General features: G+C 47.2%; 1 protein-coding gene across 1 annotated transcript; it reads right to left on the reverse strand.

The window, feature by feature from the left end:
- Positions 1-134: 134 nt before the first annotated feature.
- Positions 135-23,595, reverse strand: LOC118094804 (polyunsaturated fatty acid lipoxygenase ALOX15B). Its single transcript, XM_035135487.2, has 14 exons — positions 23,222-23,595; positions 15,409-15,613; positions 14,458-14,539; positions 12,986-13,108; positions 11,124-11,227; positions 8,784-8,956; positions 7,756-7,899; positions 6,328-6,531; positions 5,984-6,070; positions 5,704-5,873; positions 3,659-3,780; positions 2,580-2,680; positions 1,882-2,052; positions 135-574 (listed from the first exon to the last, which is right to left on the reverse strand). The coding sequence occupies exons 1-14, from the start codon at positions 23,366-23,368 to the stop codon at positions 383-385; spliced, it is 2,025 nt and encodes a 674-aa protein (XP_034991378.1). The 5' UTR covers positions 23,369-23,595; the 3' UTR covers positions 135-382.
- Positions 23,596-25,151: the final 1,556 nt, after the last annotated feature.

A 25,151-nucleotide genomic window follows, 5' to 3' on the forward strand; every position in this document is an offset into this window, starting at 1 on the left:
AGGAATAGCAATAATCCCTGAGCGGCTTGAAGAAATGGAGCAGCAGGAGAACCAGCAGTTTGGTGAAATGAAGCTGCTGCAAGCAGAGTGCGTGAGGAGTCTCATTAGAGAGAAAAGCGTGACTCCGTGCGAGGCGAGGGCCCTGCTAGAAGACGGTGTTAACTGTATGTCATAGGATACTTGGGCTGATGGGAGTTGTAGTCCAAAACATCTGGCAGGCAACTGGTTGGTGAAGTGTAACCTGCAACAGCCACCGCAGAGTGACTCCCTGTGCTGAGGCTGATATCCACTGCATTAATGCAAATCACACCAATATATGCAAATGTAATATGGTAACAAATATTGGAAGAGCAGCGTGAAATGGATTCACCACCCGCAGAGCTTATATAGCGACGCTGTTCTCTATCTCAGGCGGGTACAGGTACTCGTAGCCAGAAGGGATCAGTTTGGAGACCGACTTGTTCCTTTCCTCGATTTCCTGGGAGATCCTGTGCAGGTCTTGCTGAAAGGCCTCGATGAGACCCTTTGGGGCATCCTCTGTGAAATGCTCCTCAGGGTATTTCCCCAAGCGTACCTGTCAAAAAGAGGGAAAGTATCTCACAAAAGGCTGGCTAAGCAAGAAAGCAGGCCCCAAGAGGCAGTACTGTATTGTATAGGCCCTGGAGATGGAGGTTAATTGGGAGAGGGGAGAAGAAGAGAGCAGAAATGCCCCCCCCATTCTATAACTTGCAACCAGTTCCTGCCAGGCTGTAGCCTGCAAACTGCATGCACAGTCTTCTTGATATTTTCACTATTATTATTAAAGGCCCTCTTCATCCTTTAATCCAGGGGTTCCCAACAAAATTTTCTCGAGGACCCCTCATCGAGCCGCTATTCTGACAAGGACCCCCATTAATTGACTTACTTGCTTGAACATCAAATGCATTATCTTCCTCTTCATCTGTAGGCCTTTGTCGTTTTAACGAACCACTTTTTAACCAACGGTCCATTTTTAACTACGCGAACTGTAGCTTCCGCGAAAAACAACGCTTTGTTTACAAACACTACTGTTTTGCAAAGAGGCAGCGCGCGCCAGGGAGGAGGGAGGGGAATGGAGAAGACAGGGTACCTGCGCAGTAGCGCACAAATGAAGCCGACGCGCGCAAAGCATCTTGGGGAGGTGAGCGTTTAGAATGCGTGTGCTGCCTCTTTGCAAAACAGTAGTGTCTGTAAAGCGCCACCTAACGGCATACAGCAGAACTACTGCCTCTATCTAGTTTTGCGCTAGACTCTGCTCATGCAGGAAGCGGCCAAAACAAAAAATCTGTTATACGAAATATATTTAATATATTTTTTATTCTAATAGCATCTTGCGGACCCCTCTGGCATAGCTCGCAGACCCCTGGGGGTCTGCGGACCACCTGTTGGGAAGCACTGCTTTAATCAAAGAACTGTAGGGTTGGAAGGGACCCCAAGGGTCACCTATCCCAACCCATAGCTGCCACGTCTCCCGTATTCCCCGGGAAACCCCCGTTTTTCCAGCTGTCCCCAGCCGAAAAAACGGGGTTTTTTTGTTTTCCCCAGTTTATTCTGGCGCGGCGGCCATTTTGGAACTGGGCGGAGCATGCTCAGAAGCGACTTTTGATGCTGCTTTGCCCAGTTCCAAAATGGCCACAGCGCAACTTCTGGTGCGGCAGCCATTTTGGAACAGGGCAGAGCAGCATCAAAAGTCGCTTCTGAGCATGCTCCGCCCAGTTCCAAAATGGCGACAGCGCTACTTCCGGTCTGCTACTTCCGGTCCAGTCCCTTATTTCTCAGGCCGGAACTTGGCAGCTATGTCCCCACCCCTGGCAATGTAGGAATCTCAGCTCTAGCATCCCTGGCAGACGGCCACCCACTCACCATGTCTGGAGATTTGGAACTAAGCAACCACAGCGTGCTCAGGATGGTGCAGGTGGTGTTGATCGCCGGGATGGTGTCTAAGTAGTCCTCCAAGCTTGCCGCCCCCTTGGTCTGAGGCGGCGGCTTCCTCATGGACGGGGGGAAGTTGGGCATCCACGCCCCCAAATCGAACTGCGAATGAAAGCAACCGCCACCCAAGGATGAAGAACGCAGAGAGGTGGGCTACGTGACCGAGAGGCATGCAAATTTGTGAAATTAAGGTAAATATGAAAGCTCCGCTCGATCGGAAATCTTGTTGGAAGTTTCAGGAGAAAGAAAAGACCTCTCCGCGCGTCACATCGTTAAACTGTGGAACTCGCTCCTGCAGGAGGCAACGAAGGCCGCCAATGTGGACGGCTTGGAAAGAGGATCAGGCAAATTTATGGGCTATCGACGGCTACTAGCCAAAATGGCTACGCTTTTATCTTTTGGCCCATTGACACCATAAAAGTAAACCGGTCACTTTAGCTCCCCAGAGAACCAGAAGAGCTGTCTTTAGGGTGGGGCATCTTGGGATCTTTTCCCAGGATTCTTTGGGGCAAGCCATGACAGTTAAAACTATGATAAAACCCAACATAGGTTTGTAGCCAGGCCTGCTTAGTCTGCCTCGCGATGTCTACCTGCCTGGAGGTGAATATGAGGGAGCACCACTCTCCTACCTGCCCACTGTTGACAGCAGAGTGCTGGGCCGAGCTGGTATAAATCGCCATTGTGAAGAACTTCTTGAGCTCTTTCACAGTTTTAAATGCGGAAGGGATGCCTGCGAAGAGGAAGAGGAAAGCTAAATCCACAACAGTTATTAATCAGGAGCAAGTGCAGTATACGGGCAGGCACACTGGGGAGCAGGAGAGCACGCAGGGCACCGCTGGGTACCACGACCCTCAGGGTAACCCCCCTGAGGTTTTGGAGGTCCGCGGAGCCTTCGCGCGACCTCCGTGAGCCCCGTTAAGCTCGGGATTCCCCGAAAGGCTATCCTGCGCTTCCTAAGATGTCCGCAGCTCGCCGGAAGTCTTGTGTTGCCATATCTTCACAGCTACGGCTCTCGTAGATTTCTTTTGAAAACTATGTAGCCCTCACAATGCTGAAGATCGGCTTAAAAATAGTGAGCATCTATTAATGGCTCCATACCATCCGACATTTCAAGGATAAATTCCAGGACATAATTTTCCAGGGCACCATCTACCCATTTCTGCTCTCAAGAGAATGGCGGCCATTTTGAACTTTGTCATCTTGCACAATTTCATGCCACAGCACACCCCCCCAAAAAACCCAGCACTTTCCCAAGGCATGGCACCCAAAAATGCATGTTTTGGGGTGCTGCACAAGATTGCGGCTCTCAAAATTGCTTTTTTTGTGGGTGGGGGGGACAACGGTGCAGAAACATGTGAAATCACGGTGTCCAAAATGGTCACCATTCTCTCGCGAGAAAAACAGAGTGTCGTGGGTTTTCTGGGACACTTGCGGGATAGGTGGTGCTGGCCCTTTCAGGACCTTAGAAAATCCCAAGAGTCAGTTGGCAGCTATTTTCACTTTCTGTTTTAGGGGGACTATTCACCTGTTTGACCTATTGACCATATACCTCAGTCCCATGTGACTTAAGAGTTCATTGAACAGCATTAAGGTACACTGAGGAGCATGGCATGCATGGTTACTTTTAGAACCATTGGCAGATTCTTAACCCCCTCCCTCTGTTCATTGCTATAGGAAATCCCCTAATTTTATGAGGGCTGGGCGTTACCAGAGGACTCTTGCTGCAGGAAGCCTTTCATGAAGACGTCACGTATCCAGGACTGCAGCTCAAAATCATCCTGCACAGAGCGGTCGTCTTTGTAATACAAGTCGACAATGCCAGAGACAAAGCTACAGGAAAGAGTCAAATAAAGGGGAAATAAGAGAATGCTCAGCTTGCAGAATCGGGACCTCCTCATGGACCACTTGGTCCTCCACCCACAGAAAAAGGAGATTGTGGGGTGCCAAGTCTCCTCCACACCCAACACAAACCAGTAATAATAATAATAATAATAATAACAACAACAACAACAATAATATTTGGGCTGTAAAATGGAAATAGAGGAGGGAACTAAATTAAGGGGATATAGCCTTTCTGAGCTACAACTACAGACGCAAAATTTCCTTCACTTTGTCAACGGTTAGCTCCTAGGAATTTCTACAGATTATTATTATTATTATTATTATTATTATTATTATTATTATTATTATTACCCCACCCATCTGGCTGGGTTTCCCTAGCCACTCTAGCCAACTTCCAACAGAATATATTAAAAACACGATAAAATATCAAACATTAAAAACTTCCCTAAACAGGGCTGCCTTCAGATGTCTTCTAAAAGTCAGATAGTTGTTTATTTCATTGACATCTGATGGGAGGGAGTTCCACAGGGCGGGTGCCACCACCAAGAAGGCCCTCTGCCTGGTTCCCTGTAACCTCACTTCTCGCAGGGAGGGAACTGCCAGAAGGTCTTCGGCGCTGGAGCTCAGTGTCCAGGCAGAACAATATTCTACCACCTGAGTCGGAGCCCCCCAACCAACCCTTTGCAATCCTGCACACACAGCTGCAAACACACACATACACACACCCCACATTCACGTTCTTGAATCATAGCTGTCAAATTTAGGATTTAAAAATAAGGGATCACTTGCCGAGTGCTGCCGGAAATCGCCTCTGCGCATGCCCGGGCATGCGCAGAAGCGATTTCCGGTGCCGGCTCTACCCAGGTCCAGACATGTGCAAAAGCGACCTCCGGTGCCAGGCTGCCCGTGTCCGCATGTCTGGGCACCGGAAATAATAATAATAATAATAATAATAATAATAATAATAATTTATTATTTATACCCCGCCCATCTGGCTGGGTTTCCCCAGCCACTCTGGGCGGCTTCCAACAGAAGAGTAAAACACAATAATCTATTAAACATTAAAAGCCTCCCTGAACAGGGCTGCCTTCAGATGTCTTCTAAAAGTCTGGTAGTTGTTTTCCTCTTTGACATCTGTTGGGAGGGCGTTCCACAGGGCAGGCGCCACCACCGAGAAGGCCCTCTGCCTAGTTCCCTGCAACTTGGCATCTCGCAATGAGGGAACCGCCAGAAGGCCCTCGGTGCTGGACCTCAGTGTCTGGGCAGAATGATGGAGGTGGAGACGCTCCTTCAGGTATACTGGACCGAGGCCATTTAGGGCTTTAAAGCATAGCTGCCAAGTTATCCCTTTTTAAAAGGGATTTTCCCTTATGCTGAATAGGCTTCCTCGCGAGAAAAGGGAAAACTTGGCAGCTATGCTTTAAAGGTCAGCACCAACACTTTGAATTGTGCTCGGAAACGTACTGGGAGCCAATGTAGATCTTTCAAGACCAGTAGATCTTTCAAAATCGCTTCTGCGCAGAGGCGATTTCCGGCAGCACTCGGCATAATACCCGTTCATAATAACTAAATAATAAATAATTATGAACTTATGAATTATGTCTGAGGAAACAGACATCATGTCCAGTGAAACGAGTAATGAGCCAGCATCTCGTCAGGGTTGACTTTAGTTCAGAGGTTATTTGGTAAATTTACATCCTTATCTTATCTAGTCTTTTGAGAGGTTTATACCCATTATATTCTTTGAGTGGTGTTTGCTTTTAAGTTCAGTATTTTTCACTATAATTACATCTCGTTTCAGGGATTTGTCACGGCTGGGTTCTAATTTTTGTTCTTATTATATATCCCGTGATTGAATTTCACTCCAGGCAGAATGGAGACTGACACAGCCCTACCCATGCCCTCCCTGACCTCTCCACGGCTGCCCAGATCTTCAGGCCGTCCTTCTTGTAGTAATAATTGGGCAACGAGGACACCCCACGAGCTTCGAGGTCTTCTGAGAGGCAGAGGGAGGAGTAGGTCATGGTCTTCAAGTCCCTTTGCAGCAGCTCAATCAAGCCTTGGAGTCCGACGCCAGTTGCCTGGAGACATGGGGTGGGGAAAAGGGAATCACAACCTGGAAGGAGAAGGTCTAGGAGCAGCTCAGCCCGGTTCTTCTCAGGCGGGGTAGCGTGACCCCAGGGCAGCTTACCCGGTCGAAGACGCCACCCTCTGAAATGAGGCGCTCCCGGGCCAAGGCGTTGATGTGGAGGGTGTAGCGGGTGTGGGGGATCAGGAGCTGTAAAAGATGGGAGAGGACGGCTTTGTTAATGGCTTAAAGGTAAAGGGACTCCTGGGGTTGCGGTGCTCATCTCGCTCTATAGGCCGAGGGAGCCAGCGTACATCTGTGAGCATCCATCTTGGGTGCTGTACTCTCTTTGTTCTAAGCTACTGAAGAGAATGGAGGTGCTTCCTTTCTGTCTCCAGTGCAGTCTTTTAGGTAGGCCCGGTCCCAAGTTCCACCAGCGCCCAAGGAAACAGAATTGGAAGCCTCACCTTATAGAGCGGGTGGCACATGGGGAGGTGGCGCAGGGTGGCCATGGTGAACACCTCCGCTAGCAGGTGCGTCCGGAGCAGGTGGGTGAGGACCTGGTGCACATGGAAGTCAGCGTTTCGCACCCAGGTCTTGGCCAGGATCCAGTCCCATTCAGGATCACTCGGCAGGAAGATGGGAGCCTCCGGGCCAGGGGTCTGGCTGAGCTGTGGGGGGTGGCAGAATACAACATTTGCTCCATTTATTCCTACTCTCCATTTCCTGTTTCTTGGACAGTCTCCGGTCAATAAGAGGAGGGGTAAACTGCAGATTCTTTATCTCTAGAGTCTCTGGTGAGATTCTTTATCGATAAATCTGGTACCATCGCATCTTGTGCAGGGGTTACATTCTGTGCCTGGTACGTTTTGAAAAACATGTCTCTTCAAACTGCCCCACTGTGAGCATCCTTTCCTTCCAAGCAACATAGGGAGCTTGCAAATTCTCTGCCCTGCTTATCAGACTCTGGGATGCTGTCATGAGAGCATCCCAGAACCCACTAAGCAAGGCAGAGAACTTGACGGCTCTATCCATGCCAGGAAAACGAATCACAAAAGGAACATCACAGCTCTTTGCCTTGCATGCCATTAATTTGTGGGATTTCAAACAGCCATCTTTCAATCATATAAGTGCCACCTGGAGCAGGTCAGCAATAACTCACACAGTGTCAGTGAAATTAACTCCTCATTCAAAGAAGCAAGGCCAGGCCTAATGAGCACAGCAACTATTCCTGGTAGATCTAGCTCCAATGAAGTCCCCAGGCCTTCCCACAGCTCCCTAAGTCTCCTCTTCCCCCAGGGCCTTCCTAAGCATCTGAGACTCCTTCGTCTCTCTTTGCTCCAGCCTTTTCATTCATCCCCATGTTCTGGGAGACCAGGCAGGGTAAGGAGCTGGTCGCAGCAGGAGAGGGAAGACCCCCTAGATTCTTCACCATCCTGACTCATTTCTGTTTCCTGACCCCCCCCCCCTTTCTCTCCACTCTTCTCTCCTGGCTCCGAGTCTGAACTGCTCTCTGCCGCAGCCTCTTCCTGCTCACAAAACCCTGTTGCCTCTTCAGCTTCCGACACCTTCTCCTCCCAGTCTGCTCCCTCTTCTGCCTCTGACCATTCACTGTCATCCCGCCACTACTTCTCAGGCACTGAGCCTTCTTCCCTCAGCTGCTGCCGCCCACCATTCCTTGGTACCCAGTCAGTCCGTGACAGTAAGGTTGAAATCGTGCAAGTCGACTCTGCACAGTATGACTCAATTTAAAGTATGAGGTTGCAGAGTACCGCGGAGAACCACCAGGGGTCGCCTTCGGCCCGTGATGGAGGGACAGCCTCCCTTCCTCACTGCTATCTCCCAAAGGCAGATCTGCAGCATCTTCTGAGCCCCCAGCTGCCCCAACCTGTTACCTGGATGGCGAGGGGCATGAGCTGCTCCTGGGCTGTGAGATGCAGCAAGCACAAAGGGGCTGCTATGTATTGCTGGCAGTTGTTATTGATTCCTGCAGAGAGCCCATCCAGGATGCGGTAGTCAGCAATGAAGATGGACCCCTTCTGTTTGGGAGAAGAACACAAGCCTCGGTCAGAGATCCATCTGGTACGCAGGATGAGACCCTCCCTGCCTGCAGACTGCCTTAGAATCATAGAATCATAGAATCATAGAGTTGGAAGAGACCACAAGGGCCATCCAGTCCAACCCCCTGCCAAGCCTTGTCTGAGTGGTGCATGCTCTGGTTATCTCCCGCTTGGACTACTGCAATGTGCTCTACGTGGGGCGACCTTTGAAGGTGACCCGGAAACTACAACTAATCCAGAATGCGGCAGCTAGACTGGTGACTGGGAGCGGCTGCCGAGACCACATAACACCGGTCCTGAAAGACCTACATTGGCTCCCAGTACATTTCCAAGCACAATTCAAAGTGTTGGTGCTGACCTTGAAAGCCCTAAATGGCCTCGGTCCAGTATACCTGAAGGAGCGTCTCCACACACACACACACCCATCGTTCAGCCTGAGGTCCAGCTCTGAGGGCCTTCTGGTGGTTCCCTCCCTGCGAGAAGCCAGGTTGCAGGGAACCAGGCAGAGGGCCTTCTCGATAGTGGTGCCTGCCCTGTGGAACACCCTCCCATCAGGTGTCAAAGAGAAAAACAACTACCTGACTTTTAGAAGACATCTGAAGGCAGCCCTGTTTAGGGAAGTTTTTAATGTTTGATGTTTTATTGTGTTTTTAATATTCTGTTGGGAGCCACCCAGAGTGGCTGGGGAAACCCAGCTATATGGGCAGGGTAATAATAATAATAATAATAATAATAATAATAATAATAATAATAATAATATCATCATCATCATCATCATAGAGGAGAGGTGTGCAGCTAGTGCGCCTCTTCTGGTGCAACAGCGTTTTCCCATCAGTGAGCTGCAGAGCGCTTTCCATCCTCACCTCCAGCTCCTTCTGCAGCGTGGTGGAGGCCCCAAGGGATTGGGCCACCATGTCCTGAGTCACAGGGAAGTTAGATGGAATCTCTGTGCATCTTTGGATCATTCTTGGGTTCAGACCATTCAGAAACTGGTACCCAAAGAACGCGTCGTCCTTCCAGTGCTTCACCACGTATCCTAGGAACAGAGGGAGATGCCTTAGACCGTGGAGTCGAAACAAGCGAGAGCTTCAAAACACAGGAGCATCAAGCCAGGGCTGGAGTGTGTTGAGCTTGCCCTGCGTGGAGAACATCTGACACAAGAAGGGTCTTCTCAGTTTCTCTCTTCCTGATCCCAGATAGCTTAGTCTACCTTTTACGTGGGTCTGCCTCCAGGAGTCATGAAATTATTTGGGTCACGGCGGTGCCAGTGGTTCCCCTAGTTGATGCGCCAGGCATCCCCAGTTCCTCCTTGGCAGTGGCGGCGGCAGCGGAAGTCTCAGCAGCCCAGAGCCTGCCTGGGAGCGCAGTCGGCTCTGGCTGGCTTCAGGAGCTGCTCACTGCCGTGGTGCCACGCCTGCCGTTTTGCCTCGCCAGAAGTCCCCATAGGATGTGTCTTGTGCCGTTGAACCAATCACATAACATTCATCCCCTACTAATAAATCTACAACACTTAAAATATAAATCCGGGGACATTAGACGAAATCCGGGGGCATTCCGGGGACGGATTTTGTAAATCCGGGGACTGTCCCCTGGAAACGGGGATGTCTGGTAACCATAACATAAAGGGACCCACGGTTGAGAAAGGCCAGGTTAGAGTGTCTGACTAGGACCAGGTTCGAATCCCCGCTCAGGCATGAAGCTCACTGGGTAGCCTCAGGCTGAAGGGAGAGGTTTGCCAATTGTGTTATTGAGCTAAAACTGATCCTATAGTTTGCATTACCTGCATTGTATAATTCTGATTGTGTCGCTTAGCCCCCCCCCCCCCAATATCCCTGGGATGTCTTGCTTAAAATGCTTTTTCTTTGCCTCTCTCTGTGTGCCAAAGTGGAATGTAAGCAATAGCAAAAGGAACAGGATGCCCAGCTTGCTATCAAGGCCGGATGGGTGGCTGGCCTTGTCTGACGCTATCAGTCTGACGCACAAAACAGTCAGGGACTCAAGCCCCCCACTCAAGTCTTTGTTGAGTCAGCATGTGTCTATGCACAGGACCGGACACGGATCTCCCTTATATGTACTTGTGACCCCCTTGTGTTTATGAGAAGGACAGGATACGGATCTTCCTTATATGGATTTGCAACCTGTGACCCCCCCTTGCGTGCGCACATTTACAGGGGAGGGGGAAAGGAGCCCAAGAAGTGTATAAGAAGCTTTGCAAATTTGTGTTTCTTTACTCTTGTCACCAGGAGTCTCTCTATATAGAGATTAAAACTCTTTCTCTGAATTCAACCCCCGGTGTCATTATTGACTGTCTCTGTCCTGCCTGGGCGCAACTTAAGGACCCTTATCAGCAAATAAGGCTGCAAGGCCAGTCACTGCCTCACACTGCAACCTACATCACAGGGATGTTGGGGAATTAAATGAGGAGTGGGAAAAACCATATAAGCCACCTTCCAGTCCATGGAGAAAAAGGAGGGATATAAATGCAACCAATCAATCAATTTCTTGTTCTCTTTTGCTGTCTACTAACCTGCCCTGTATCTCCCAGCTGAAAGCCTCAAAGACTGGCCTGCTGAGTTAGATTCGGTAATTATGACATTTAGTAATCTCATTTGCTCAAGAACCTATAACTATTTTGCAACTGGAGTGGGTTAGGAGGCGATTATGCAATTTTCCCAGCCTGATTGCTTTCTCAATGCCAGTTATTACCTTAATTAGTTTGTGCAAATTAGTTTGTGCAAACTGTCTCAAATTGTTTTAAGTTGCTTCAGATTTCATTATAGGTACATTGCTTTATTATTATACTTTGCTTTAAATCCAACAAATTCCACAAGCTTTCCTAATGCCATTAAGCTTTGGACGCCAACAAACCGAGCTACTCCCTGTTCCGCTGCTGAGCAAATTAAAAGTTTGACTGAAGGATCCAGTGAGCGTCAGCGCGTTGGCCAGCATTTGACGCTAACCTCGACTGGATCTCCCCACGAGCAAAAGCAGGTTCGGGCACGTTATATCAGTGGCAACCACTTTTGGACTTCACAGGTCCCATTCACAGTAGGATCCATTGTGTTACTAAATCAGGAAAGAGCTGAGGACCCAGATTTCTGGAAACCAACCCCCCATCTCTAGGTAGCTGGAAACGAAATCCACACTATGGGGGTCTATCAGAGGTTGTGTGCAGTGTGTTTTCAACAGGGCTACCATCTTACTGGACAAATCCGTCTCGGTGAACAAGAAGACTTTGTTGATATCTTCCAGCTTCTCCCAGGACTCTTGGCTAGTGGAGTATCCTCTCAGCTTGAGCTCCACCTGCCTGAAGTCAGAAGGGAACAAAGTGGGGATGAATGTCAAGGGCTGAGGATGAAATGTGCTCTTCCTTGTCTTTTAAAGGTGCCTCATGAACAGGAAACAGCACACACACACACGGGCCAATCTATTACAGAACCTTGGTTCTCAAACTTAATCCGTTCCAGAAGTCAGTTGCAAAACCAAAGCGTTCCAAAACCAAGGCATGCTTTCCCATAGAGAGTAATGCAAAATGGATTAATCTGTTCCAGACTTTTAAAAACAACCTCCAAAACAGCAATTTAACATGAATTTTCCTATCTAATGAGACCATTGATCCATAAAATGAAAGCAATAAACAATGTACTGTACTGCAGTTGCACAATCAATTCATCAGTAGCTGAACTGGGTTCCACACAGTCACACACCAAAAAAAAAAAAGCCACAAAAATGCAAAATGAATAGCAAAAACAGACAGACTTCAATGTAACACTCCAAACGGAAGTGTGGCACTCAAATCAGAAGCGTAACACTCAAAACGGAGCACGTTCGGCTTCCGAAAAACGTTCGCAAACCGGAACACTTACTTCCAGGTTTGCAGTGTTTGGGTTCCAAGTTGTTTGAGAACCAAGGCGTTTGAGAACCAAGGGACCACTGTCCTTACTGAAAGCATTTGTACGCTGCAATAGCAATACTATTTGGGCAGCTTCCAAAGCTAAAATACAACAGCAAATCAACCATCAAAAGAAGTCAACGCGAGAATTTTAGAAGTGGCCAGTAAAACAGTGTAATGCAATGCGGAGAGCGTCACTAAATGCAAGAAGCCACCATCCCCACCCCATGACATTCTCATGGAGGAAAGACATGGTAGATGAGCCATCTCACATGCTCTTTCTGGGGAGGCCTCGTCTTTCTTTTGGCGCCACACAAAGACAGTTTTTTGCTGGATAGCTCCATTGGTTAGAGTATGGTGCTGATAATGCCAGGGTCACAGGTTCGATACCCATGTAGGGCAGCTGCATATTCCTGCATTGCAGGGGGTTCGAGTAGATGACCCTTGGGGTCCCTTCCAACTCTACGATTCTATTTTCCTGGGTATTCGGGCAGTGCAAATGATATGATACTGAAATGTTCCATCTGCTACCAATATGTGTACATAATTTTTCATTATTATATTGTTATTGCTTTACTTTGGTTGTCAGTCACTTTGGGACTTTCTTTGGTATGTCCCACATGGTGGATTTCTGAGGGGATATACTGAGACTTTTCCTGGGCATTGTAGGAGGTGCAAATGACCAGAGCAACATTGACTAGCGTTATTCCTCCTTCCAGAATTCTCCTTCCCCTTGTCTGTTAGCTGTGTAGTCAGTGGTCTGTGTTTGCCTGAGCTTGAGTCTGGACTAAGGATTCTGAGCCCCTGTGTTCTGACTTGATACATGTTGTCCAATCACAGGACATTTCAGGATTTGGGCCTCTGCCATTGGCCCTGAAACTCTGAGTCGTGATTCGCAGCGTGGAAATTTAGACAGCCAATCACGTTGGGAGTGGGAGTGGCCCAGGCTTTCAGGAATGCATATAAGCAGTTGCTTTGCCCATGTTGTCCAGTTCTGTTAGTTCAATAAAGGTTCTTGCTGTTATCACTGTGTCTTGCCTTGTCACAACCCAGCTACACTTCACTGCTTACCACAGACTGTGGCCTGGAACTGCCTGTGGGTAGCCCAGAAAGTGGTCTGCATTAAGGAACGTGATCTGCCACCAACATTGCGGCTTCTTTCCCCAAACTTACTGGGCTTTGGAGCGATTGGCAAAATCCACTGCTTTGACGAAAGAAAACCTGATGTTTGTGTCCAGTTCCTGGGGGGATGCAACGTCCAGATGGAAAGGGATGCCCTCAGCAAACTTCTTCCACCTGTGTAGAAGGAAATCAGTATCACAATGTCATGGACTGGTTGGATCCAAAGGAATGGTGGGAGGAACCAGCTGGGGAACCAACAAGAGAAGAAGGCTCGGGGCCCCAAGACTGGTGTTGGGACGATGCTGAGTGGTCAGAGGGAGAATCCTGGGAAGAAGAGATATTGGAAGCTGAAGAGGCAACAGGGCTTAGTGAACAGGGAGAGTCTGTGTCAGATGGAGGTCCAGAATCAGAGGTAGAAGCTGAAGTAGGAGAGGTAGGAGGTTGAGAGGCAGAGATGAGCCAGGCTGGTAAAGAAGCCAGGGGGGTCTCTCCCTCTTTCTGTGACCATCTCCCCTCCCCACTGGTCCCCCAGGACCAGGAAAGCTATGAAGTGGGAGGACAAAAGACGGGCACGCCGGCATAGTCTGTGATTGCTCAGAAAGGACCTGGAGGAGGAGGAGACAGGCAGCTATGGAAAGGTCGGGACCTTAACAACTGCCTCATTGGGGCAAGACCCACTGAAAAGAGTTGCTGTGCTCATTAGGCCTGGCACTCCTGAGCAGACCTAGCTTCTCCCAACAAAGAGTTAACTTCATTTACTCCTTGTGATTTATTGCTGGCTAGCTCCTGACACATAAGTGGAACCAGCAACAAAATGCTGCAGTGCGGGGTGGGGGGGGGAAGTGCCTGCTCGCCCACACATTCCTGCAGGAAACTCCATTCCATTCATCATCATCATCATCATCATAATTTATTATTTATACCCCACCCATCTGGCTGGGTTTCCCTACCAGCCACTCTGAGCGGCTCCCAACGGAATATTAAAAACACAATAAAACATTAAAAACTTCCCTAAACAGGGCTGCTTTCAGATGTCTTCTAAAAGTCAGATAGTTGTTTATTTCCTTGACATCTGCTGGGAGGATGTTCCACAGGGCAGGCGCCACCACCAAGAAGGCCCTCTGCCTGGTTCCCTGTAACTTGGCTTCTCTCAAGGAGGGAACCGCCAGAAGGCCCTCGGAGCTGGACCTCAGTATGCAGGCTGGACGATGGGAGGTGGAGACGCTCCTTCAGGGCCAAACGGGCTTCCCATCCTGCTCCCCAACAGTCAGCCAGCATTCTGTGTCCACTGAGCACAGGGGTTTCCTGCATGCTTAGGCTTCCTCCCCTGAACGATTCGTTGCATCCCTACAAACCTTGGGGTTCCCCCAAATTGTGCCTGCGCAGGTGGCGCCATTTTGGCTGCCTAAGCAACAGCACTCACATTCTGAACATTGGAAATGGAAGAAATGAGGACTAGAAGCACAGACAGACACACACACACTAGATGTGTATTACTAGAAGTTTACAGCAGCCACACTCACTCGTAGCAAGATTGTCTCTGCTGAAGCTGCTTCTTTCGTTGGTTCTGGAGTAAAGGATGGGTATCCATGGCTGGTGTTTTCGCTGGAGGGACAGAGAGAGAGAGAGAAAGATGGTGTTTATTATGTCAGCCTGCTTCATTCGGTTCAGATCTGGTACAGTGGTACCTTGGTTCTCAAATGCCTTGGTACCCAAACAACTTGGAACCCAAACACTGCAAACCTGGAAGTAAGTCTTCTGCTTTGCGAACTTTTTTTCGGAAGCCGAACGTGCTCCGTTTTGAGTGCCACACTTCCATTTGGAGTGTTACACTGAGGTCTGTCTGTTTTTGCTATTTATTTTGTGTTTTTGTTTTTGCGGCTCAAGTGTGCATGCACATGAAAGCTCATACCAATGACAAACGTAGTTGGTCTTTAAGGTGCTGCTGGAAGGAATTTTTTCATTTTGTTTGGTTTTTGTGACTGTTGGAACCCAGTTCAGCTACTGATTGATTGATTGGTTGGTTGGTTGGTTGTGTGACTGCAGTACATTGTTTATTGCTTTCATTTTATGGATCAACACTCTTGTTAGATAGTAAAATTCATGTTTAAATTGCTGTTTTAGGGGTTGTTTTTAAAAGTCTGGAACGGATCGATCCATTTTGCATTACTTTCTATGGGAAAGCGTGCCTTGGTTTTGGAACGCTTTGGTTTTGGAACCGACTTCTGGAACGGATTAAGTCTGAGAACCAAGGTACCACTGTAGTTTACATTTTCTTATGAACAGTAAATACCCTTGATCACCATGGGGGGGCATGCTGCCCAAACAATCAACAGGCTAAAAGATGATTTTGCAGAATAGTGACCTTCTCTCTCTCTCTCTCTCTCTCTCTCTCTCTCTCTCTCTCTCTCTCTCTCTCTCTCTCTCTCTCTCTCTCTCTCTCTCTCCCCCCCCCCCCAAGCAGGTCCACTTACCCGTCCCCTCCCTCAGCTCCAGGGTATCGGAACCCGCAATCCACTGATAGCATGGAAATCTGTAGACTTCTCCTTTGTGGGACGACACGGTGACAAAACTACAGTACCAGCTAGTGGACAGCACATTACATACAGCTTCTTTGTGGAGACGGAGAAGCACGATTTCCCCCAGATCCTGCTCACAGGTGACTTTGTAGTCATGCACCTGCAACGGAAAAGTCGGGAGATCCAGAGGCAGCCTTAGAAAGCAGGAAGGGATGATAAAGTGACAGATTTCAACTCCAGGTGAAAAACCTCACCTTTAACTTAGCCTGTAGGTTCTATGGGAATTATCAAAGTCCTTGGCACTGCGGCCCTCAGAAGAACCCCATTCTCACTCAGGCAGCTAGCTGCTTGTTTGACTAAAGGTAAAGGGGCCCCTGACCATCAGGTCCAGTCGTGTCCGACTCTGGGGTTGCGGCGCTCATCTCACTCTATAGGCCGAGGGAGCCGGCGTTTGTCCGCAGACAGCTTCCAGGTCATGTGGCCAGCATGACAAAGCCGCTTCTGGCAAACCAGAGCAGCACACAGAAACGCTGTTTACCTTCCCGCCGGAGTGATCCCTATTTATCTACTTGCACTTTGACGTGCTTTCAAACTACTAGGTGGGCAGGAGCTGGGACCAAGCAACGGGAGCTCACCCCATTGCAGGGATTCGAACCGCCGACCTTCTGATCAGCAAGCCCTAGACTCTGTGATTTAACCTACAGCGCCACCTGGGTCCCATTGTTCGACTACCCTGCTTGTTGGACTACCCTGCTGTTATTGATGGATGCAACAAATAGAATTTACTCGCCTCAGCATCCCCTGCTGACCCCAATAGAAGCAGACACGGTGTTTGTCCTCCCCCCCCCCCAACCTCCATGATGGGTGAGCCATTAGAAGATGGGCCAGAACTCTGTCTGCAAAGATAGCAGTTTCTGGGAAGGAATGGGGAACTGTGGTTAATCTTGAGAAGGGAACTAATCTTGAAATTTCCTTGGGAAACAAGTTGCCCAGGGGAGGAACTGGTGGGATGGGATTCTTGTGATTTGCTTGCTTGCTTGCTTGCTTGCAAAATTGTATCTTGTTCTGGATGCGATCATATGTTCTGCTGATAGTTGTTTGTCTCGAACTATAAAAAAACCTGCTCTGTTTTAGATACGACGCTCAGCTTTTGGGAGCTACCCCACTGCAGCCAGCTGCGTAGCTTCATAAACCAAAGGCTTTTCCTCTGAGAACCCGGGGTCTCTCTTACTGACTGAGAATCCTGCAACATTATACGAAAATCTGGGGTTGGCTTTTAAAGTCCAACTCCCCATCAAGCGACCCAATATCCCAGAATCTTCCTGATGTAGAACAGAATGTCCCTTTTTTCGTCAGAGAAATGTTGGAGGGTATGCAATTGGTGTGGATGAGGCCCATTCATTCATTCATTGCATTTTTGTACTGCCCCTCACCCAGAGATCACAGGGCCCTCCTTTCCCCCCAAGCTGCTCACGGTCACCCCATCTCATTTAATCCCCACTGCAGGTTAGGCTGAGAGAGGCAGTGACTGGCCCCCAAGGTCACGCAGTGAGCTTCGTGGCCAAGTGGGGATTCGAACCCTGGTCTCCCCCAGGTTCTAGTCCAGCACTCTAACCATTGCACCACGCTGAACTGCCTATGCTGAGTCAGACCATTGGTCTGTCGAGAGCCATACAATCGATCACTGGGGAAGCTCGAGGGTCTTATTCCCTTCCAGGGGACACATGTGGATGGTGGGCTGGTCAGAGGCAAAGGTAGGGAAGAGCAATTAATCTTAATTTCACCTTTGTATAATAATAATAATAGTAAATAATTATTATTTATACCCCGCCCACCTGGCTGGTTTTCCCCGGCCACTCTGGGCGGCTTCCAACAGAAACATTAAAATACACTAATTTCTTAAACATTAAAAGCCTCCCTAAACAGGGCTGCCTTCAGATGTCTTCTAAAAATCTGGTAGCTGTTTTCCTTTTTGACATCTGATGGGAGGGCGTTCCACAGGGCAGGCGCCACCACCTGGTTCCCTGCAACTTGGCTTCTCGCAACGAGGGAACCGCCAGAAGGACCTCGGAGCTGGACCTCAGTGTCTGGGCAGAACGATGGGGGTGGAGACGCTCCTTCAGGTATACTGGGCCGAGGCCGTTTAGGGCTTTAAAGGTCAGCACCAACACTTTGAACTGTGCTTGGAAACGTACTGGGAGCCAATGTAGATCTTTCAAGACCGGTGTTATGTGGTCTCGGCGGCCGCTCCCAGTCACCACTCTAGCTGCCGCATTCTGAATTAGTTGTAGTTTCCAGGTCACCTTCAAAGGTAGCCCCATGTAGAGCGCATTGCAGTAGTCCAAGCGGGAGATAACCAGAGCATGCACCACTCTGGCGAGACAGTCTGCAGGCAGGTAGGGTCTCAGCCTGCGTACCAGGTGGAGCTGGTAGACAGCTGCCCTGGACACAGAATTGACCTGTGCCTCCATGGACAGCTGTGTACAGTGGACCAATTCCTAAACACGCTTGGACATTCCTCTGCCATCCACCTGGGCAAAGGAGAGGGATTATCAAAATTCCAGGACGTTTCCCACCATTGTGAAGTCACGTGGGGAGGGATGCATCCTGCGGAGACTCTCAAGGACCAGATAGAGTGGACCGGAAGACAGCATTTTGGCCCCAGGACTGTGTTTCCCCACTCCTCATCCACACTAATTGCATACCCTTCATTCATAAATAAATAAAACATAAATGAAATAAATAAAAAGATTGCTTTCCTTTGCTGGACTTGGTTTTCTTCAGAACAAGACTGTTACAAAAGCCGCTTGCAACAGAGTACAGCCTAAGTTAAGAAAGGAAATGTAAGTTTCACAACCTCGCTCTTCCGGGTATTCTCCGGTTACGGGAACCAGGGGTTTGCCAACAGCAAAGAAGGAAGGAAGAAGCCATGAAACTCACTTCTGGGAAAAAGAGGAAACACGGACCTGATTTCCCTACAGGAGGGCAATCCGTGGCAGGATACAGGCGGTGGGGGAAGGGTTAAGCACCAGCTCACCTTCCCCTGCCCTTCAATGCCCCATTATTGCTCTTGCACTCAGAAATGCAGCCTGGATTTTGTTAGAATGTGTTTTGTTTTTGTTTTTGAAAATGATTTTTATTGATTTTCAAATTTTAAGAATTATATAATACCATAACAAAACCACCATTATATCTGCCAAACATACAACTTCCCTCTGTCCTTTTTCTGTTGCATTTTTTTTTTTGGCACATTTATAACATCTCCATCCTATATTTATCTTAGCTTGTCTTAATGCTCACTTTTATCTTAAATAGAATGTTAATTCTTCTCGCGAAGTGAGTCTTATCTCAGTCCTGCTAGTGTCTTTATATGTGTACATTAAGTCTCTAAGTATAGTATAAATTTAGTCCATTCTTTCTGGAACACTTGGTCAGCCTGGTTCTGGATATGTCCAGTCAGCCTTGCCACTTCCGCATATTCCATGGCCTTTGTTTGCCATTCTTCTATTGTTGATAGTTCCCACTGTTTCCATTTTTTGGCTAGCAAAATTCTTGCCGCCGTAGTAGCATATATAAACAATTTCTGATCTATTTTTGATATTTCCTCTCCAACCATTCCTTCCTAATAGAAATGCTTCAGGTCTTTTTGGAAAGGTGTACCTGAACATTCTTTTTAACCCATTATATATATATTGTTCCAGAAGACTTTAACCTTGTCACAGGTCCACCACATATGGTAAAAATCACCAGCTTTAACATAACATTTCCAGCAATTCTTATTCCTTATTTTACACATTTTAGCTAACTTGGTTAGAGTCAAGTACCATCTAGACATCATTTTCATTATGTTCTCCTTTAAAGTCATACATGCAGTGAATTTTAATCCTGTGTTCCATAAACTATACCATGTGTCAAATTCTATATTATGCCCAATGTCTAGTGCCCATTTCGTCATCACCTCCTTGACTTCTTCATCTTTTGTATGCCATTCCAACAAAAGATCATACATTTTTGATAACATTTTTGTTTTACCCTCCAACAACTCGGTTTCCAGCTTTGATCTTGAAATTCCAAAGCCATTCTTATTTTTATCTTTATTAAAAACATCATTGATCTGATGGTACTGTAACCAACCTGACAATTTATCGGCTAGTTCTGCATATGGTTTCATCCTTAGCCCTCTATCATCTTTCATTAGCAACTTCCTGTATGTAAGCCAGGAATCTTTCATATTTAGCCTTTTTACTGAGATTGATTCTACTGGAGAAAGCCACCATGGTGTTTTCCATTCTAACAATTCTTTGTACCTGGTCCAAACCTCATATAGTGGCTTTCTTATAGAATGATTTAGGAAGCCTCTGTGAACTTTCACTTTATCATGCCACAGATATGCATGCCATCCATATCTGTTTCCATATCTGTCTAAATTTAGCAAACTTGTATTTTCTAATTTCATCCAATCCCTCAACCAAACCAAACAAGACGCTTCATAATATATCTTTAGGTCTGGCAGGGAAAATCCGCCTCTTTCTTTCTTCTCAGTGAGAAGTTTAAACCAGGCATCCCCAAACTGTGGCCCTCCAGATGTTTTGGCCTACAACTCCCATGATCCCTAGCTAACAGGACCAGTGGTTGGGGAAGATAGGAATTGTAGTCCAAAACATCTGGAGGGCCGAAGTTTGGGGATGCCTGATTTAAACTTTATCCTGGACTTCTTTCCCTGCCAGATGAATCTATCTATATATCTATATCTATATCTATATCTATATCTATATCTATATCTATATCTATATCTATATATATCCAATCTTTAAACTGTCCTATCTCACTAATCACAGGGATTATCTGAAACAGGAATAACATTTTAGGTAACACATTTTGATCACAGAGATTCTTCCCCAGGAAGAGAGCTTCAATCTCTCCCATATTTCTAAATCTCTTTCCAAATCAATACATAATTATCCTTAAATAAATTGATATTTTTAGGGGTCAGCCATATGCCCAGGTATTTAATCCTTTTCACTGCCATAACTTCTGTTTTATTTTGTAATTCTTCAATTTGTTTCTGATCCATATTTTTGACCAACGTTTTTGTTTTGGCTTTATTTAGTTTGAAGCCTGCCAATTGCCCGAACTCTTCAATTACTTCCAGCGCTTCTGTTACACTGGTCTGAGGCTCTTCAAATGTTAATACCACATCGTCTGCAAATACTTTGATCTTGTATTCACTTATGCCCACCTTAGTACCTTTTACTCCTTTAAAGGTAAAGGTAAAGGGACCCCTGACCATTAGGTACAGTCGTGACCGACTCTGGGGTTGCGGCGCTCATCTCACATTATTGGCCGAGGGAGACGGCGTATAGCTTCCAGGTCATGTGGCCAGCATGACAAAGCTGCTTCTGGCGAACCAGAGCAGCACACGGAAATGCCGTTTACCTTCCTGCCGGAGCGGTACCTATTTATCTACTTGCACTTTGACGTGCTTTCGAACTGCTAGGTGGGCAGGAGCTGGGACCGAGCAACGGGAGCTCACCCCGTTGCAGGGATTTGAACTGCCGACCTTCTGATCGGCAAGCCCTAGGCTCTGTGGTTTAACCCACAGCGCCAGTCTTCCTTAATTGTTAGAATGGTTTTTTGCCATAGTATGGTGACCTTTACATAGCTTCTGTATTTGTTGCTGGTGGCAGCGGGGAGATGATGGAGGGAAGCATAGCGGTGGTATTTAGTAGTCCCCATGTTCAAGCATTTATTGCACAAGAATGTGCTTTAGAAGCAAAAAGCATCCTTTCCATGCCTTCCTGCCAAAGATGTCTAGGAATCCCCTGGGGTTGAAAATGAGCTCTGGGGCCCATATGTATGTGCTATGCATTGCATTTATATCCCACCTTCCTTCCAAGGAGCTCAAGAGGCATACAGAGTTCTCCTCTCCACTTTATCCGTCCAACAACCCTGCAAGGTAGGCTGAGAGGCAGAGACAGGCCCAAGGTCACCCGGTGGTCTTCATGGCCGAGTGTGGATTTGAACCCTGGTGTTTCCCAGGGCCAAAGTCCAACACACTAACCACTACACCACACTGGCTTGGTAACAACTTAAGTCATCCCCAAAGTACAAACTGAGGGATGAAAATCAGGACAGCAAAACTAATAAGAAGATCAGCGCACCTGGACATCTACCTGAAAGCTTCTGGCATCAATCACAGGAAGGGAAATGGATGTGTGAGAGAGATAAAATCTCAAGAATGCACAAAAACCACAGATTTAATTTTTTTAAAGGAGGATTTCAGCTTCTTCTTCTTCTTCTGGGGCGCTTCAACAGCACACTGGAATTGGGTTGTAGAGCCCACTAGAGAACTCAGTGCTGTGTGTATGTATGTCATAGAATCACATGAAGATGAAAGGAATTTGGAGCCGTGGATGAGGGAGGCATGGAGACTTAGATGGTGATTAATTAAAATGAATGTACTCCAAGATCCCCTGCGGTGGAAGCTGAATCCCTCTTTCTCTAGCTGTGGAAATTTCTAGATGTTGACCGAGAAGTGAGAAAGAGTGGACTGTTGGAGTATGTTGTTGTCTGGAAACACTGAGCAAGATGAGAGCACGATGGGAGGGCGCTATTGAGATATTTTGAGAATTCTCCAGGATTATAGCCCCGCCCCGGTTACACTGGGAGACAACAGCAATTGTAGGAATTTCAAGAATTGGACAGTAGACAAAGGCCAAGGAGTTTTATAATTGGATATATTCAGACTGACACACGCAGGGAGAAGGAAAATAATTAGAGCAGCTCATTTGAAATCCTATGGAAAGTTAGATAAGGTATTAACACAAATAGTAATCACTAAAAATGCAGCTGTTATCTTAATGATTAATATACCAACTGAAATGTAATTAGATGTTAATTAAAAAATATGAACCACAGCAATATAAGAACTGGACAAAAAACATTGATCAAGGAGCACAGGAAACCACTTTGATTAAATTGTATAAATCTGGAAATGACTGGAATTATTTTGATATTAATTGGAATCTGCATAATTGGCAAAACTCTGGTAATATTGGGTAATTATTGGAAAATTAATTTAAAAATGTTTTTAAAAGAAATTACATGAGTGGAGCCTTGAGATTTCCATTCTTTCCCCGACCTAATTTTAACGTTTCAGACAGAGTTAAACTTGCTTGGGGGAAAGTGGAGAAGACCACACAAAATTAATAGGGCCAAGATGTCTCGTATTATTTTGAATTAATATTCTATGAAATTATCATTAGACATTTTTACATTGATGGGGTTTTATTCAAAACTCAGTGCATATAGAACACTCTGTTTAAATGTCACTGGAAGCGTTTAACTGGATAACCACTGACTTGCTACACAATATTGGGAAGGGGAAAAAGGCTATGGCCAGAGGGGTAGACATAACCGCATCCAACTATTTATCAGCAAGTTTTAACATGGAAAGCATGAGCAGGCAAAAGAGAAGGTTGATTTCAGGCACGTATCAAACCAGCAAAGCAAGCACGCGAACACAATTTATTCTCGGGAGAAAATGCAACAACAGATTTTTTTTCATTTTTCCAGTAGCAGAAAAGCATACTTAACATTTTACTTCTCAAATATTATTATTTTGCTCCTTGGGGAAGATTTGACTCCGCTTTTCAGTTACCGGTACCCAGCTCATCAGAGGGAAATGTTAGATACGCCATTTTTTTTAAAAAAGAAATGCTCTGCCCCCCTGCCCCCCCCCCAACCATGCCTGTTCGGAACCACTCACCGCTCCTCTGTAGAAATCTGGGCCCCAGTTGTCCAGCACAGTTTTGGGGCTCTCACCATGGGTGCCCACCAAGGTGGCAAAAACAGAATCAATGGTGCCAGCGCGGATCTGCTTCCCAGTCACCACCTGGACGTTGTATGTGGCCATGCTGGCGGCTCAAGTAATGCGAAGCAGGCTAGCTGGCGTGCACGACTCCTTGGGAGCAGGATGTTCAAGACATCCCAGGCAACCCACCTCTCTACGTCTTCTCTCAATAATGGGTCGTGCGAATAAGCCAAGCTTTTCAGCAAAAAAGAAACAGCCCCACCCCTTCCTACAGCAGAGCTCCACCCCTGGTGCCCAGGTGTCAGAAGAGGACAGTGAACTTTCATGCAGGTCACCAACCCATCCATGCCTCTAGAGCGGCTAAATTCTGTGCCCTGCTCCAGGATCCCTGTGTGTGTGCGTCAGGGGGGGGGGGGGAGATGGAGAATAGGTGCTTAAGGAAGACTTGAGGAAAGAGGAGGAAAAGAAAAGAACGAAGTGGGCAGAGATTAAAGGAACAAAGTGTGGTTTGACTTCACCACTTTTGGCAACAGTAGAACTAATGATTCATCTCCTCCTTCGCAGTATAGGAAGGTTTGGGGGGGGTCTTGAAGTAAACGGCTCTTTTGATTTAATAAATTCTGGTGTGTATTATGATTAGCGTTTAATGATTCTTCCTTTGCTACACCTGCTGAGGAGTAATGGGACATTTTTATTCTTATGACACCTGGAACCACAGGGTCTGTCTGTTGTGGGTGGGGAGGGTTTTTTTTTGTTTCAATTGCAGTTTGTTAGTTACAGTGCTCCAGTGTAAGTTGGTTTGCTGGTTGAGGGAAGGGTGAGGGTGAGGGTGTGATGCAATTGCCTCAACATACTTTATTGAACCGGGACCCAGGTGGCGCTGTGGGTTAAACCACAGAGTCTAGGGCTTGCTGATCAGAAGGTCGGCGGTTCGAATCCCTGCAATGGGGTGAGCTCCTGTTGCTCGGTCCCAGCTCCTGCCCACCTACCGTAGCAGTTTGAAAGCACATCAAAAGTGCAAGTAGATAAATAAGGACCGCTCCAGCGGGAAGGTAAACAGCGTTTCCGTGCGCTGCTCTGGTTCGCCAGAAGCAGCTTTGTCATGCTGGCCACATGACCCGGAAGCTGTCTGCGGACAAACGCTGGCTCCCTCGACCTATAGAGCGAGATGAGCGCCGCAACCCCAGAGCCGGACACCACTGGACCTGATGGTCAGGGGCCCCTTTACCTTTACTTTATTGAACAGATAGCTTCCTCTGCTGATGGGTTTACTTATTCTCAAAAACCCTATAAAAATGGGTTGAGGGGGGGGGGTAAAAGCAGGGCCGGATTTAGATGAAGAAAGGCCCTAGGCTACTCCAGTTGTGAGGTCCCTCCCAATCTTGAAAAACTCCTCTCTCCTAAGCAGCTACCGTAGTGACCATAAAACTAAGAAACAGCCGCACAATTGCTTCCGCAATAGGAAAGGCCACCTGAATTTTTCCATTGTACAGTCATACCTTGGGTTAAGTACGCTTTCAAGTTGAGGAATTTCAATTTAAGTACTCTGCGGACCCACCTGGAACAGATTAATCCACTTTCCATTACTTTCAATGGGAAAGTTCGCTTCAGGTTAAATCCGCTTCAGGTTAAGTACGGACTTCCAGAACCAATTAAGTACTTAACCTGAGGTACCACTGTATATCATTTGATAAAGGTCTGTAGGAGACAGAGAGTGCGCTGCTGTAAGCCTATGGCTTCGTCTCACGTACAGGTGAAAGTGCAAAAGTTCATCAATAAGTTTCAGGTCAGTATCTTCTGGGTATGCTTCCAACACCTTGCTGAATTTCTTGCTTAGATGCTATCAGAATAGCAAGAATAGAAAAACAATTGTGCAACGTCACTG

The sequence above is a fragment of the Zootoca vivipara genome, chromosome 13, assembly GCF_963506605.1.
Source record: "Zootoca vivipara chromosome 13, rZooViv1.1, whole genome shotgun sequence".
Classification (NCBI taxonomy): Eukaryota; Metazoa; Chordata; class Lepidosauria; order Squamata; family Lacertidae; genus Zootoca; species Zootoca vivipara.

What these genes read in the sequence shown, in the direction of transcription:
- LOC118094804 (XM_035135487.2), bottom strand. Translation starts at nt 23,368, where the DNA reads ATGGCCACATACAACGTCCAGGTGGTGACTGGGAAGCAGATCCGCGCT. An exon ending in ATCTGGGCAGCCGTGGAGAG is followed by an intron (nt 3,781 to 5,703) that starts GTCAGGGAGGGC and finishes TCTTTCCTGTAG; the next exon opens with CTTTGTCTCTGGCATTGTCG. An exon ending in GTTCCAAATCTCCAGACATG is followed by an intron (nt 575 to 1,881) that starts GTGAGTGGGTGG and finishes TCTTTTTGACAG; the next exon opens with GTACGCTTGGGGAAATACCC.